The sequence below is a fragment of the Pseudopipra pipra genome, chromosome 1 (assembly GCF_036250125.1).
Source record: "Pseudopipra pipra isolate bDixPip1 chromosome 1, bDixPip1.hap1, whole genome shotgun sequence".
In the NCBI taxonomy this organism is placed as follows: Eukaryota; Metazoa; Chordata; class Aves; order Passeriformes; family Pipridae; genus Pseudopipra; species Pseudopipra pipra.
In genome coordinates this window covers 101,167,230-101,182,759 of record NC_087549.1, presented here as the reverse complement: position 1 = coordinate 101,182,759, position 15,530 = coordinate 101,167,230, and the positions used below count along the sequence as shown (strand labels likewise).

The 15,530-nt window shown below is 42.0% G+C and overlaps 2 protein-coding genes and 1 long non-coding RNA gene across 17 annotated transcripts in view; 1 reads left to right on the top strand and 2 right to left on the bottom strand.

The window, feature by feature from the left end:
• RALA (RAS like proto-oncogene A) overlaps positions 1 to 9,255 on the bottom strand; it is a 31,531-nt gene extending 22,276 nt beyond the window's left edge. Inside the window, exons 1-2 of one of the 4 annotated variants that reach the window (XM_064668175.1) lie at positions 9,128 to 9,240; positions 306 to 395 (exon numbers count right to left, since the gene is read on the bottom strand). The gene's annotated coding sequence lies outside the window, so the exon portion shown is untranslated. Of the gene's footprint in view, positions 1 to 305; positions 396 to 8,553; positions 8,573 to 9,127 lie in introns of those variants that run through there. The other 3 variants (XM_064668185.1, XM_064668193.1, XM_064668203.1) reach the window with 3 other exon arrangements.
• Positions 9,256 to 9,371: 116 nt separating this feature from the next.
• The window catches only part of LOC135420491 (mediator of RNA polymerase II transcription subunit 1-like), a 33,704-nt gene continuing 27,545 nt past the window's right edge, over positions 9,372 to 15,530 (top strand). For all 12 annotated transcript variants that reach the window (XM_064668097.1, XM_064668107.1, XM_064668090.1 and 9 more), the window contains exon 1: positions 9,372 to 9,815. In XM_064668097.1, coding sequence (XP_064524167.1) covers positions 9,749 to 9,815 — 67 coding nt within the window. In that variant the 5' untranslated portion in view covers positions 9,372 to 9,748. The remainder of the gene's footprint in view (positions 9,816 to 15,530) is intronic.
• LOC135420574 (uncharacterized) lies at positions 12,479 to 15,317 on the bottom strand. Its single transcript, XR_010433608.1, has 2 exons — positions 14,151 to 15,317; positions 12,479 to 13,744 (listed from the first exon to the last, which is right to left on the bottom strand). It is a non-coding gene; the product is annotated as an uncharacterized LOC135420574 (long non-coding RNA).

Below are 15,530 nucleotides of genomic sequence, written 5' to 3'. Positions count from 1 at the left end.
AATAATGCTCCTATGAAATTCTTGACACAGAAAATGTTTAAGCTTTTAAATAAATCATTTGAGGCAAGCACTGCCTTCTTCCGGTTCTCGGTGCCTCGCTGAATGAAGTTTCAACAGAGTAGAAATACTAAAATACACTATCCTTCACATTTTATGCTAATAAAACAGCTTATAACAATGAAGGATGCAGGAAACAAGTGCTCCAGCAAGTGCAAGCACATTTATATCAAAGGCCACAGCACAAATGGCGCAAACACACAGGACCAAATGCAGGGCATTAACAAGAGACATCAAGAAGCAGGTACCACCAAGTTCTCCATCTCCTCTTCACAAATACAGGCAATTGTTCTCTCTCCTCACAGGCAGACTGCATCAATACACCAGCCAAACGGAACCTAATAAAATAGGAGCATGTTGGATTTTGCATTTCAAAAATTTCCTTTTATTCCTCTAAGGAATCATCCAGCTGTTGCAAACTTCTTTAATGAAATCTGACTTGGCAAAGTAAGTTACTTCATTCATTTTATGACTTTGCCATCTGTTTTACCACCCAATTAGAAATGCATAAGTACTTTTTTGTAGTATTATTGTGAGAGCAGTACTTTTATAACCATATTTTGTTCTGGTAACATCTTGTCTTGTTTATATTCTATGCAGAGCAAATTTCTCCTCCTAAAATCATAATTTTTTTTCTGTCTTATTCAGGGAGCAAGGATTTCATATCACGACTCACAAAAATTCATAACTAACCTTTTGAGTAGGTGATTCAAGGACACGAGCGGTTATACACCTGATGTTGCAGAGTAATACAGCATTCACAAAGTTGAAACACCGTTAGTTGATCCCTCCCCATTTTTAGATGCAGTTTATTCTAAAACTATTAGAGCTATGATTTGAAAAATTGATAGTTAATCTAATAGACCTAAAAGACCCAACTGAGCAATTAATTGTCTTTTAGTTCAACATATGCTTGCCACTTGAATGATATATAGTAGACTTTTATGGCTATTTCACACATTATAGGCATAAAACATGCAATGGCTAGAAACAGAGGGCATTCAGTTAATTAACTCAGGATGAAATTATTAATATTCAGGTTGATTTATCAATTTCCACATTAAGTGCCAGAGCAAGGTGGTTTTGATCTTGCCCTGCTTAAAATACCGATTAGACTTTTCTTGCAGTACCACAGAAGATATTTTCAAGTTGAATGTTCTAAATTGTAAAGCAGTAACTTTCAAAAATTGCGTTTTGCTCTTGTTTGAATACTTACAGCTCTTATACTGCATATGGTAATTCAGAACATTGAAGAACATTGTTAAATGACTTACAAGAATGTGTAAAAGTTTCAAATTTTAACAGAACAAGCTATCTAAGAAAAGTTATTTACACATAACTATGTTAAAATCATGGATCAATTTCAGAACACAGAAGCAAGCACAACATTAATTTCAGACTATATGGTAACCGAGTAAAGCAGCTATCAAAAACTTTGGATAAACAACCTAAAAATCAGTTTTGTAATACTACTCCAAAGGGAAAGAGTCTTGGAAAAGGCACCATTAGGGATTGTGTACTATTACACATCACTAGATGGGTCTCTCCAGTGTGTCTCTCTTCCCATATCCTGACAAGCAACATAAAAGCTAAAGGCATTCCAGCAGTGGTCACAGACAAAATCCAGTTTATTTTAAAGGCCAGTCTCCCCAGGGAAGAACTACTCTAGAAGTCTGTCTGTGGTGAAATCCAATATCTTTATCAACATTTAATTGATTTAATTCCACACATGTTGCAATGATAAATGCTACCAAGTGTGAGCTGTACTCCTTTCTGTACACATAACCCTTTAAATTCCAGTGAGAATTATGTGACCTAATACCTTTTCAATGTTGCATGGTATAATATAGGATTTTCTCTGGCCTACAAAACCTTCACTACTGCTGACTTATGAAAACATTTTATTTCCAGCTGGTCACTTGCAAGCTTTCAATTGAGTTGCAGCATCAGTTCACAGGAGTCAGAAGCTAATTTTACAGCTTTTATCCTTGAGGGGTTTATTTCTTTTACCTTAATGCACCGTCAGTCAGAGTCCTGCATAAAGACTGGAGAAGTTAGTGTTGTTAGAGCCATTCCTGTTGGTCACAGATAACAGCATGAATGATCTTAAGTCTGTTGAGAAATGGAAATTATGTTCCTGAAAATATCTCCGTCAAACTATTGACCATCTAACTACATCATTCTGACTGGGTTAGTTATGGCCATTTCAGTATTTTATCATATTGTATTTCACGGTTCATATTTTCTTAAAAGAAATCCTAGAATTTGGCTACAAGATTGTTTCAGTTTCTCCTCACAGAAACATATTTCCCCCCATATTCATAAAAGAAGTCTTATCTCCTAAAACTGTAGTAAAATCTATTAGAAAGATTACAACATAAAATATAAAACTTCACTCCTCAAACAATGAATTGTTTTCTTCAAATTTTCCAAGCCACACTTAAGATCACTAGAATCAATTTGCTTTTGCAATGCTCAATTTCTTTTGCAATGCTCTTCAAAATACTTCAGTCTGAAGAAACTCACTTAAATTCTGCATGTTATAAACATTATCTCATTTCTAACTCATACATCTTGCAGAGAATACTTGCATTAGCTTATTTCATTCCTCTATCTGCTTTGACTTCAAGACAGAAAATACAACAGATATAGCTTAACTTTCATTTAACTTTAAGAGAAATATACTTTTACTAGAAAAATTCAACATGTGCCAAATCAAGTTACTTAAAAAGATCAACTTTCCCAATAAGATCCCATAGAAAACATTAAAGACACAGGGATAGTAAAGAAGTTTCTCAAAAATCAGGACCTTCTAAGGCTTCTAAATTATTCCAAAACCAAACATTTTGTATCTCACTCTGGTTCTTGGGCAAAGAGGAGGTGAGAAATTCTAGCATTTTTGTGAGCAGTTTCACTATAAAACCTTTCTTTTAAGTGTAATTGTAACTGTAAACCCACCAGTAAATTAATAACTACATGCCCAAAATTAATGATTGACAGGGAGACAGCTATATGGGAGTATATATACAGGCTTTCCTAAAATATTTTGTAGATCAGTTACTGGTCTCTTGAACACCACCAATCTAAAAACTATAACCTCCCACACTCTGAACACAGGAAAAACCAGTTGGCAATGCCTGTAATGGGATTTCTTAACAAAGCACAGAGATATTTAAGATATGCAATTTATATTGGTCAAAAGTGAGTATTTTCCCCTCACAGCAGAAGCTGAAATCATGACTTGAAATCCAAGTTATTATCCAAACAAGATGTAAGAAAGAGGACAGAGACATAGCTTGGATTAAGATTTGGAATTTAACTTCTTTAAGTCCAAATGGCAGCAACAGCTCCTGTTTAACTATTGTTACACAATCACGGCTGAGACAAGTTTTTCCCAGAAAAAGTGCTGCACCTGGAAAAAACACTTGGTTAATTCTCTTTAATATTTCTGAAGGAAATACATCTGTATTTCTTCAATTATTTTTCTAAAAGCAGTCCTTTATGTTACACTATACACTAAAACGACTACTGATGCAAACCAAGTTAATAATTCAGATGGGCAGCTTTCTTGTTCTTTATCAGCATCTTAATTTTGCTTTATTATTTATATCATAGTCTTCATTAAACAGGGAAAAACAATCAAGTACTAGAATTTTATGCATTTTAACTTAGTGAGTGTCTTCAGACGGGGTACTCCAAGATGTTGCAGAATACACGGGTGTTACATTATGAAAGTTACATGTAGCTATATTTTCTTCCTTGCAACACTAACCACTTAATAACATTTTAGATGGTGAACTTGCTGAACAGAGAGTAGTTTCTGATACTTAGCTTAATGCATCTGCTCCTTAAATTCTGAATGAGAACCCTGGACTGACTATATAGACGGGAGTCATGAGTGCAAGGTTTTCTTTCTAGGTTAAGTTTTCCTGTTTTATTATACACCTTACGTCCAGTGCATATGAATGAACTGGAATCTCAAATCTATCATGCCTGAATCAGCACAATCTGAAGCAGTGGGGAAAGATGCTTTAACAAATCATACTCACAAAGACCTGTGCTGCATCACTGACTTCACTATGTGAACTATATCAATGAAAAACAAATTTCATACTCATTTTCAAATAAGTGACAACTTCAAAAATGTGAAGTTATAAAAAGTCAGAGAATTCAAGTTGTAATAAGGTGCACCTGAACCAGTAACTGAAGCATTGCAATGAATTCTAAATTTGGATATTAAATACAAATTTTGATCTTGCAGAAACCAGTTAAGAGCGTGCAGTGTTATTTCTTAAAATACAAGTGTTCTGAGGATCGGAACGAAGCTTATTTGCACTTTACTACATAGGTGGAATTAATTTAGGTGTTTAAGTGTGCAAGAACTTTACAATCTAATGGTGTCATCCCAAAATAGCTCTTCCACATAATAACCACTTGAATTCACTAATTTTGCTTACTTTGATCTCTACAGGTAACAGCGAGAGATGGTTAGGGATCAGCTGCTACCAGCTTTGCTTTGAGTAGGACCTTTGGGTCCATCTACTCAAACATCTTTCATGGTGTGACCTCACCCATCAAGACTGGGTTTTGGGACTGACACAGCATGCCTGCAGAAGTTTGTCACATTGCCACTGTTTTCCTGTCTGTATAATTTCTTTTATTTTGAGGTCTGAAACAAATCCCACTGGGGAAAGTGTTGCTGGAATTAACTACTTCCATATTAAAAACCTTTACAGGAGACAGCACAGCTGTGCCAACAGGACTACACTGCTTCAGTCTTGATATGACAGGCTAGCTTTGCTCTGCACTGTCTGAATGGGAGTACTAGCAAAGAGAAGGACTAGAACACACATAGCTACCTTTCTACGTTCTTTACAGAAGTTTCATTTTTGTAAGACTTCCATGTTTACTGCACTCTAATGTTTAGACAGAAACATTTCTGACTGCCTGTATGTGAGTGTTACACATAGAGCATTCTCAGACTCCTGGAGACAAGGATCGGAGTTAAAGATCAAGTTTAACAGTAGCACAGAAGGATATTAGGTTAGCATTTGAGAGAGTAAACTGAAACAGGTAACGAGGCCTGGATGCATGGCTGATCCCTGCTATCTATCTACTAAGCACAAGTGCAAAGCTCCTTCATACATCGCATTTTCCATAATTTGCAGAAATACTTGCTTGGTCATACAGTGTATTTACTGCCAACTTTTAATGAAACCTTGTGGGCCACTGCACCTGACATTCCCACATTCTTGCGTCAAATGATGTAGTAAACTTACTGTTATAGAGAAAAATACAATGCATTAAATGAACTGTATTGGTAGGAATTCAGTGTACATTGTAATTACTTGAACTAAGGAGCCAATATCACAAAATAAGCATCATCAATTTCACTATTATCAATTCCAGTAAGGATTACAGAGTTACTATGCAACCAACTTTACATCTCCTGTTTGTTCTACCTTCTCTGCATTCTTGGCTCCTCTCCATATTAGCATTATAAACTGATTACAGCATAGCTTACTTTGAATTCTCTACAGTAGCTGTCTTTCTCATTACATCTTCTCTCTGTGTTGTCTAACCTCTTTAATGCACTTTTCTTCATTTTTCCCCCATCTATGCACAGCCTGGACACTTCAGTGTTACCAACCTGTTATCCCAAAGGTGATGGGAATTTTGATAGAGACAAACCTAATCCTAAACAAAACAAAGGCAAAGGCAATGAATTTTCTCATCAGGTTATTCTAAGGCAGTGTTACTTAGTCTATAAGACGTTTCTTTACAACTTGTTCCTGCCTCTAAATCCAACACTGTTTTTTCTGTAGGAATTTCAGATTTTTTTTCAGCTCCTAAGAAGAGCTCCTAAGGCTCAAGAGTATAAGCCTAACCTGATGGCTGTGGGATCCACATCTACCAAAGAGATTCAACAAGCAGCTGTAACCACAGATAAGTCCTTTTTAGGTGCTCACTCTGATTCGTAACAGTCAAGAAAGCAGGAGTAGGAGGAAAACAGGATTTAATAACACCCCGTACTGTCTGCAAGGCACATTTATTATAGTTAAAGTGGCTCTAATTTCTTTATATCCACAAGGACTATAAACAATTTCAGATTCTGCAGTCAGTAAGACTTAACAATAACATTCTAGAACCACTCTGAGAGCTGATTTTAAGTACTGTAGTAGACTAACAACATACAATCATTTCTTCCCTACTTAGTAATTCATAAAATTTAAAGCATTTTGCAGAACATTTAGTGGACATACAGTAATACTAACTATTCTATTTGCTTGGTTCCTCACATCAATTCTTCACAAGGTAGAAAGGAGGCTAAAAACACTTGCCCCATAACTGCATGTGTGATGTTGACAGGCTACAATATGTTCACAAGAATGCTGTCACTAGCCTACTGAACTACCTTCTTCACATAAAATACATCTCGATTTAGAAGCAAAGTAATTTCAATAGGTTAGAGCCATTAGAAGTTTACCAGAAGTTGCCTGTAAGCACTCTCAAGGGGGTGGGGAGTTCCCTGTCTAGAACACATGTGATCAGCCACTGATTCCCACTATATCCTACAGCACTTGCTAGGGTGGCAAAGCAAACAAATCCAATCACAAAGTTAAAAGATTTTTCTCATATAATTATTTCTTCTTCAGTTGTAAAACTGCAGCAAAAATCATGATGTTGTCAAATAGCTAAATGCAGTTCCTAAACAACTTTTTACGTAATAATACACTGTACCTACATTATCCTTTGGTATCGGAGACTGCCATACATCAGTTTCTAAGACAGCAACATCCTTTGCCTCAGCAATTATTTTCTTTCAAGTCACATACACTTGAAATTTAACAGGAGTAAAAGCTCATCTGAGACATAACGCCTCTGTTTCATGGTAGACCCTTAGAAAAAGTAAATATGGGTTGTCAGTGCATGACTTAACTGAGGTTAAGAACATTAAGAACACAACTGTTCTTACAGAAGGTGTAAGTCAGTCTGAATACAGAAGACACATGGACCACTGCAAGGTCTCCAACCACACTTATTTAAGAGTCTTGTCTTCCTCCTCCATTGCCTTCACCCAGTACTGCCTTATCCTCACAGCCACACCTCTCCCTGCCCCACTTCTCCACTCCTATCCTTCCTCCCCAGTAGCCTGCTATTTCTATGGATTATTTATCCAAAGAGTACACAGCCACAGGTGACAGAGATTACAACAAATGCACAGCTAGGAGACATTCCAGTTTTCACTTTCATGGCTAAAGATCCTCTCCTTAAGGTCTAAAAAAATAAAGACTATTATTTCAACATGGTCAAAGTACATGCAACTCAAAATACTTCACTTTAAAATGTTTATAATCTTTCCCTTCCTCAAATTCAGAAGAACACTACAAAGTGAAGACTGAGATCAAGGAATTCACAATAGTAAAGGAGTACATTCACTGTTCAGCATCATAGCTTATTTAACCTCACAGACGAGTCCATGCAGTGGACTGAAGGCTTTTTTTGATCTTTTTGTGCAACAGTACACCATATTTTCCTATTTATACAGAAAAGAAAAAACAGTAAACATCACTAGCACTGGCAACTCCTAAAATTTCTACCATTTGGAGGCTTCCACAAAAAATGTTTGACAAGCTGTCTCACAAGCACAGACTGCAGGATATAATCTGCATCAGAGATAATGTATCAAACAGTTGTTCTTCATTCTATTAAGAATATTTGCAATTTCTCAGGATTTAAATATTGAGGTGTAAGCTAAGAAATTAGTGAGTCAGCTGAAAAGAAGATGATTAATTATTAAGAATCCAGTTACAATCACTGCTAATTATCTTGAAAACTAATAGAATACCAGTCTCTTCTCCCAGTCAATGCAGCCCCTCTCCCAGGAGCTCCTCTCTTTTCAATTTAACTTCCAGCGGAAAAGACAAAGAACGACTGATATCTTTATGTGCAGATCTCTCCATAACCTATTGCCAGACACTAAAATGCCAGCAGAGGTATGTATTCTTCCACTCGTGTAAGTGTAATGATTTGCAGAGCAGAATGCAATTCTCTTTCCAATAAGAACCGGAATGCAAGCTTAAAACAAAACATTAGGCGTCAGAAAATAAACATTTCGGCAGTCTTTCTGCTAGAACAGTTCTGTGATGCTACAAAACAAACACACGGATCGTACACAAAAGTTGCTCTCCAGGTTACTCTCGGGATATGTATGGCCCACTTTACAATTTCATTTCAAAGAGTCAATTAAGGCGAAGGAGCTGAAGCTATTAGCTTCTATTTAAAAGAAACCCAAAAGCGAACACCAAATTGCTTACCTAACGAAACAGGTGAGCATCGAAAGGCTCTTTTATTTAGGGAACTAAGTAGTCACACTTTGTACTTCTCCCTTTTGTTGCAGGCAACCACAAGCTATAGTCACCGGTAACTACAGAAAAGCGCAGCACACGAAAGGGAGCAGCAATTACACGTTGCAGAAACCCTGCTCTTACTCACCCTAGCACCGCAGCGCACACACACTCACACACACACACCAGGGTCTGCGGCACCCGGCCAGAGCAGGACCCGTCATCGCTCGGCGTAGCCCGGCCGGGGGATGAACACCGCGGCCCCTTCCCCGCCAGCCTCGGGGCGCGGCCCCTTTGTTCGGGTGCCGGCGCTACCGCGCCCCGCCCTCCACAGGTACGGGCGGCGCCGCCGCAGCCCCGGGACCCGCACCCACCCCGCAACAGGCGGCAGGGCCCCGCTCCCCCCGCGCCCCGGCCGGAGGTCGCCAAGGTCGGCGTCCGTAACCTTCAGGGACGGGCGGCCGGGCCCCCACCCGCCTGTCCCAATGCCCGGGCGGGGCCGGCAGGCGCACACCGCCGGGGACGGGCGGCGGCCGCGCCTCGACACCGACCCTCGGGCGGCGCAGAGCGGCGGGCAAGGAGCCGCCGGAAGCCCCCGCCCGCACGGGAGCTCCCCCTAACCCCCACGGTAGCGCCCCCCGGCGCGGGTTCTGTGCGGGATCCCCGCGCTCCCCCCCCCCGGGCTGGCCCGCGCGCCCCCGGCTCGGCTCGGCCCGGCTCACCTGCGGCGGCGGCGCGCGCACTCCGCTGCCCGCCGGAGGAGCGCGCAGGGAGGGGCAGGGCGCGCGAGGTGAGGCCCTGGCGCCGCCCCCGCGCGCACGGCCGGAGGCGCGCGCGGCCCGGGGCGGAGGGCGGGCCCTGGTGGGGCGGGGCGGAGCCGGGCTGGGGGCGCCGCCGCCGCCGCAGGGGCTGGAGCGTTGTCACCGGGCGTGGCCCCGCCCGCCTCCGCCCCGCGCGGGGAGGGCGGTGTCAGGCGCCGGGGCGCGCAGGCGCAGTGCTGGCGGAGGCTGATGGGGGGGCGGCGGGGCCCAGGGTAGCGGGGCGCGTGCGGGAGGACCCGGTGCCGGTCCCGGAAGGAGGGGGCTGCTTCCGGCCAGGGCGCGCGCCGAGCGCGGCGGGGGCGGTGCCGTTGTGTTGAGGCCGCGGCGGGTGACGGGCGGGGAGGGGCGGGAGGTGCCCCCGCTCTCCGGCGCGCGCCCCGTGCCCGCTCCTGCCCCGGGGGAGTCATCCCGGTGCGGGGTCGTGTCCCACTCGTCCCACAGCACCTGCTTTCTTTCACTGCTTCTCCTCCTTTGTCTCGGCCGAAACCCTGAAGGGAGGCAGTGAGAAAACATCGTAGCCCGATGTCTGTCCCTCCTGCCTGCCAGCTAATCCTCGATCTGGAGAATAGGCGAGGCGTGTCCTGCCGTGGTAAGGAGATAAATTCCTCACATCTGTCGCTAGATTTATAAACAATTATTTTTAGTGGGGCTTTCCTCCAGGGACAAGTATAAGCTGAGAAAACATTAAATAAGCTGAGTTTAAAGATCACTGGCAGAAGGGAACATGAAGCACTGCGACTCTTAGAGGTTTGGGGGTTTTTTGGTTTTGTTTTTTTTTAATAGTCATGGACCACTCAGTGCATGGAGGATTTTATACATGCCAGAACAAGGAGATAATCCATGTTAATTACAATAATTGAAATAATAGCAACGATGCCTTAATAACTGTATCTGTAACTGCTAAATCATGGACATGAATGGGAGCTTTGTGTAAACACATCATGATTTAAACTCATGATGTAAGTGATGTAACGGAACTTAAGCATAATATCGAAATTGGCTGCTCATTTTGAGTCTTTGGTTTTCAGGCTGTAACTGCAATATTCACAGACAATACAAATTATTTTGAAGGCTCCCCTCTTCCACATAATTACTGGACTGAAGGTAGTTTCCAAGTCTGGAAATTCCAGATTTTATCACCTCAGATGGAAAACTTTGGTCTCAGTGTTCACCTCATGCAGCTATTGCACTCTGTTTGCAAAGCAGGTGCACTTTAAAATCTATATTGTTTTTCTCTGTGCTCTGTTTTCTGCAACTTTTGATATCTTGGATATTTAGTCAGTGTTTAGTCAATATCCCTCTAGGATTTAGTTTCATTGGCCTCACATTTCAGTATGAGCTAATTTTTGCAAATTCCAGATGCAAATCATTCTGATAAAAATACCAAATACAATCATTTACTTAAAGAAATGTTGGATTCTGTTAAATGGAGAGAGGAAAAAAAGGACAGAAGGAAAGGAAAGCTGGTAACATTGAGTCAACCAAACAGCCAAAAGAAGACACAAAATGTTTTTGGTATTTTGTGACAGGGAAAAGTTTGCATGCCAGCTATGAATAGACTTTTCATGAGACCATGAAAAGATTGGAAGAGTCTTTGCATGATCCTGTACACACGATGATTCAGGAGTCCTCAAGAAATCCTGGCACAACTTCTGCAGCCCTTTACTGTATTAGTAAATATATACTCTATATACTCTCTATACTGTATTAGTTCTTACTACATATTCCAGAACCCTTCCATTGGAAGAGTGGGTGAGTTATAGTTAAGGTCTCATTAATGCTGATGTGTGCAGCCATTCAGTACTTCCTTGTTCTTTCAATACTAGAGCTAGTCCAAAACAGCCTTCGCCCTGTAAGACACGGTGTGGTTTACCAGGGCATTGCTAGCACCTCTTTCACTCTGGAAATGCCCCTATGCATAGAATAGTTGGAAGGGACCTTAAGGATCATCTAGTTCCAACACCCTTGCCATGGGCAATTACACCACCCATTAGAACATGTTGCTCAGGGCCCCATCCAACCAGGCCTTGGACACCTCCAGGGATGGGGCATCCATGTCATCTCTGAGCCACTTGTTCCTATGCCTCACCACCCTCACAATAAAGAATTTCTTGTAAGAGCTAATCTAAATTTTCTTTCTTAGTTTATAACCATTTCCCCCTTGTCCTATCACTATCTCCCTATGTAAAACATCACTCTCTCTTTTATAAGCCCCCTTAAAGTAGTGGAAGGCTGCAATGAGATCTCCCTAGAGCTTTTGTTTCTCCATACTGAACAACCCCAAATCTCTCAGCCTTTCCTCATAAGAGAAGTGCTTCATCCCTCTAATCATCTTGGTTGCCCTCCTTTGGACTCGTTTCTACAGTCAATGAATGTCCTTCCTGTGCTGAGGAACCTAGACCTGGACGCAGCACTCCAGGTGGGGTGTCACGAGGGAAGAGCAGAGAGCGACAATCACCTCCCTCGACCTGCTGGCCGGTCCTCTTTTGATGCAGCCCCAGATACCACTGGTCTGGGCGAGCACACACTGTTTGCTCATGTCCAGCTTTTCATCCTTGAAAACCCCCAAGTCCTTCTCCACAGGGCTGCTCTCAGTGGATTGTTCTCCCAGTCTGGACTCATGTCTAGGATTGCCCCGGCCCAGGTGCAGCACCTTGCACTTGTACTTTCTGAACTTTATGAGGTTCCTATGGGCCCACTTCTTAAGCTTGTCCCCCTAGATGGCATCTTTCCATCTGTTGTGCCAAATGCACTGCTCAGCTTCATGTCATCTGCAAACTTGCTGAGGGTGCACTTGATCCCACTTCCTGCATCGCTGATAAATTAAAGAGCACCAGTCCCAAGATAGAGCCTTGAGGAACACCACTCTTCACTGGCCTCCACCTGGACACAGAGCCACAATTCTGTGTCTGCATCCATCCAGCCAATTTGTCCACCAAATAGTCCATCAATCAAATCCATGTCTCTCCAATTTGGAGATAATGATGTCATGTGGGACCAGGTCAAAGGCCTTACAGAGGTCTGAATAGATGACAATCTTCCCTTGTCAACTACTGTAGTCACTCTATCATAGAAGGCCACCAGATTGATCAGGAACAATTTGCCCTTAGTGAAGCTGTGCTGGCTGTCTTGGATCAACTCTTTGTCTCATACCTGCTTAACATTGCTTGCATGAGGATCTGCTCCAGTCTTCCCAGCCACAGGGATGAGGGTCTCCGATATGTACCCAGCCTCCTTTCTCCCCTTTTTAAAAATAGGAGCAGTGTTTCCCTCTTTTCAGTCACTGAGGACTTCACCTGACTGCCAGGATTTTTCATATATGGTGGAGAGTGGCTTGGCAACAACATCAGCCACTTCCCTCAGGCCCCTGGGAAGCATCTCATCAGGCCCCATGGACTTGTGGCTATTCAGTTTCATCAAGTGGTCTCAAACCTGCTCTTCACTTACAGTGGGAGGTACTTCACTCCCCATTTTGCACCACACTAGTTGTTAATGGATGTGGCCTTTGTCCTTTTGATCTCCCTGTAGAGCTATCTGAAGACAACAAATGTAATTTTATTTTGAATTTTTATTTTGTGGCCTAAGGTGCGTATGATAATGCAATTAAAACGAGTTTATAGTATACCCTTCATCTTTTGCTTGGAAGCGTCCCCTGGCACCTTGCCTAACCGAAGTGGAAAAAATGAGCTCTTTAACTCTTTAACTAAGAGAAGTATTTCCATGAAAATGCATTACATTAAGAATTCCTATTCAATTGCTAACAAGTCACCACAGTGAGAGCATCTCTGCAGCACCTGTGATGTTTTAGGGTGTGGCTCTGGTTCATCAGTGTGAGAGTACAACCTGTCAGAGGAGAGTAGGTGTAGCTATTTCACTCTTCTGACTGCATAAGAACTTAGGGGTTCACAGCCCAAGGCAGCAACAGGTTTGAATTGCTCCCTGCTCTCTGGTGTTTAAATGCTACCATGGGTACCTAAAACCCTACAGGCAGTACTGTAGACATTTGCAATGTGGCTCTAAGGATGTAGGTAATGGTTGTCTTTTGTTATGTATTAGCATATGTGCCAGTACAGCTCTGCATGTAAAATACTTGCAGGGAAAAATTACAAAGTGTAATTAGGCAGAGATGTAATTAATTGTGTGCTAGTAGTATTTGCATTATGTACTATAATAAAGCTAAGAAATCAACTGATACAAGAATTCCACTTATTTTAAAAAGCTAAAGATACAGTGGATATATCAGACAAAACATGTCCAAATCTTTGGGAAAAACATTGATGTGCAACTTCCGTTCCCACGGAACAAAAAATACCTGTTCCCTTTACTTTAACACACATTTCATAGCACACAATGTATATCTAAAGTATGCATAATTTAATACTGTAATTTTATCTTAGATTTCTGTTGACATGAATGAATGAACCACATTCTTTGGAAAACCACCTTATCATGCATAAATCATCCATTCTTCCTTTAAGAGCTCAATAAATCTTCCAGAGTGGGAGAGACTTCGTTTTTCTAAGGGACAAAAGAGAAAGAGAACAAAGCCATTTACTGGTTTTTGAGGGCACCCTCATATTTGAGCCCAAATCAATTACCCTGGCATGTGCTGAGTCTTGTGGGTGTGTGGGCCTTTGTGTTGTGAAGTATTGCTGAACTGAAATCGATACAGGAAGGTAGGATTTCCTGGTATTATGGTTAACTTCTTCTCTTTGATGCTGGTGGCACAACTGTATCAGAATTTATTAGACAACATTTTACTACCAATACATAAGGATGCATGAAATGTATTTGTGATTTAATGGAGTTTCTAAGTAGCAGGATGGATGAAAAGAAATCACCCAGCCAAAATCCACATATATTCTGAGGAGAAGCACACACACAACACACACACACTCAAAAAGGAAGAGCTAGAAGCTTTTACCTGCCTTCAGTTTGTAGCAGTTGTGAGAAAACATAAGTAACAATGAGTGAAGAATATGTTAAACTATTGCTTGGCTAATTATCAACATACTCATACTTCTCAAGTTTGTAACTGTGTTTTTCTGTGTTTTTGTGTAAGGGCTGGTCAGGTTTTAAGGATATACTAGTCTTGAGGTATGCCCAACTGGTATTCCCAAGGGCAGACTTGGGAGATAGCTCCCACTTTGCACAACAAAGAGTGATGGCTGCCTTGAGAGGGTTGTCACATACTGGAGGCCAAATCTCCCTCTGAGTGTGCCTATTTCGCTCTGAAAATAGCAGGAGAATCTGATGTGACAAAGCTTATTTTGGTGCCTGCTGTTAGGCAGTACAGCTTCAGGTCTTAGGTGACAGACTACTGGACTGGGATTCAAGTAATCTCAGTTTTACTCTGTTCTGGTTTTGTCAGGGGTGGAGTTGATTTTCTTCGGAGTAGCTGGTATGGGGCTATGTTTGCGATTTGTGCTGAAAACAGTGTTGATAACCCACAGGGATGTTTTAGTTGTTGCTGAGCAATGCTTGCCACAGCCTCAAGGTCTTTTCTGCTTCTCATGCTGCCTCAGCAGTGAGGAGACTTGGGGGTGCACAAGAAGCTGGGAGGGGACACAGCCGAGACAGCTGACTCTGACTGATCAAAGGGATATCCCATATGACCCAGACCATCTGGTGTCATGTTCAGCAGTAAAAGGTGGGAGAAGAAGATGGAAGAGTGGGGACTTTTGGAGTGATGGTGTTTCTCTTCCCAAGTAACTGTTACATGTGGTGGAGCTTTGCTGTTCTACAGGTTGCCAAATACCTGCCTGACCATGGAAAGCGGTGAATTAATTCCTCGTTTCTCTTTGCTTGTGTACACGGCTCTTGCTTTCCCCGTTGAACTGTCTTTATCTCAACCCTTGAGCTTTATCACTTTTCCAGTTCTTCCTCCCATCCTGCTGCAGGGGTGCAAGTGAGCAGCTGCAAGGTGCTTAATTGCTGTGTTAAACCACAACATACTCTGACAGTGTCACTAATCTGCTCTGCCAGTTCCTCCATTTCCCATTTCAACTTTCATCTGCCTTTTACATTTAGAGGTTAAGCTCTACAAAGTAGACATAGTCTTTCTTTCTCTATGCTTTTTCAGCACATACAACCCAGGGAATATTTTTGTGATGTTCACAGATAAGTATTCTGAAGGCTACAAATCAACACACAGACAAAGATTGTGTGGGCAGTTGTTCCTGCTACTCTTGCTCAATGCAAGGACATCTTAATGTATCAGCTTCCTAGGAGCTTCACATCATCTGTGACTGCCTGCAAACCTGTCACACGTGTACCTCTACACTTGCAAACAAATGCATACTCC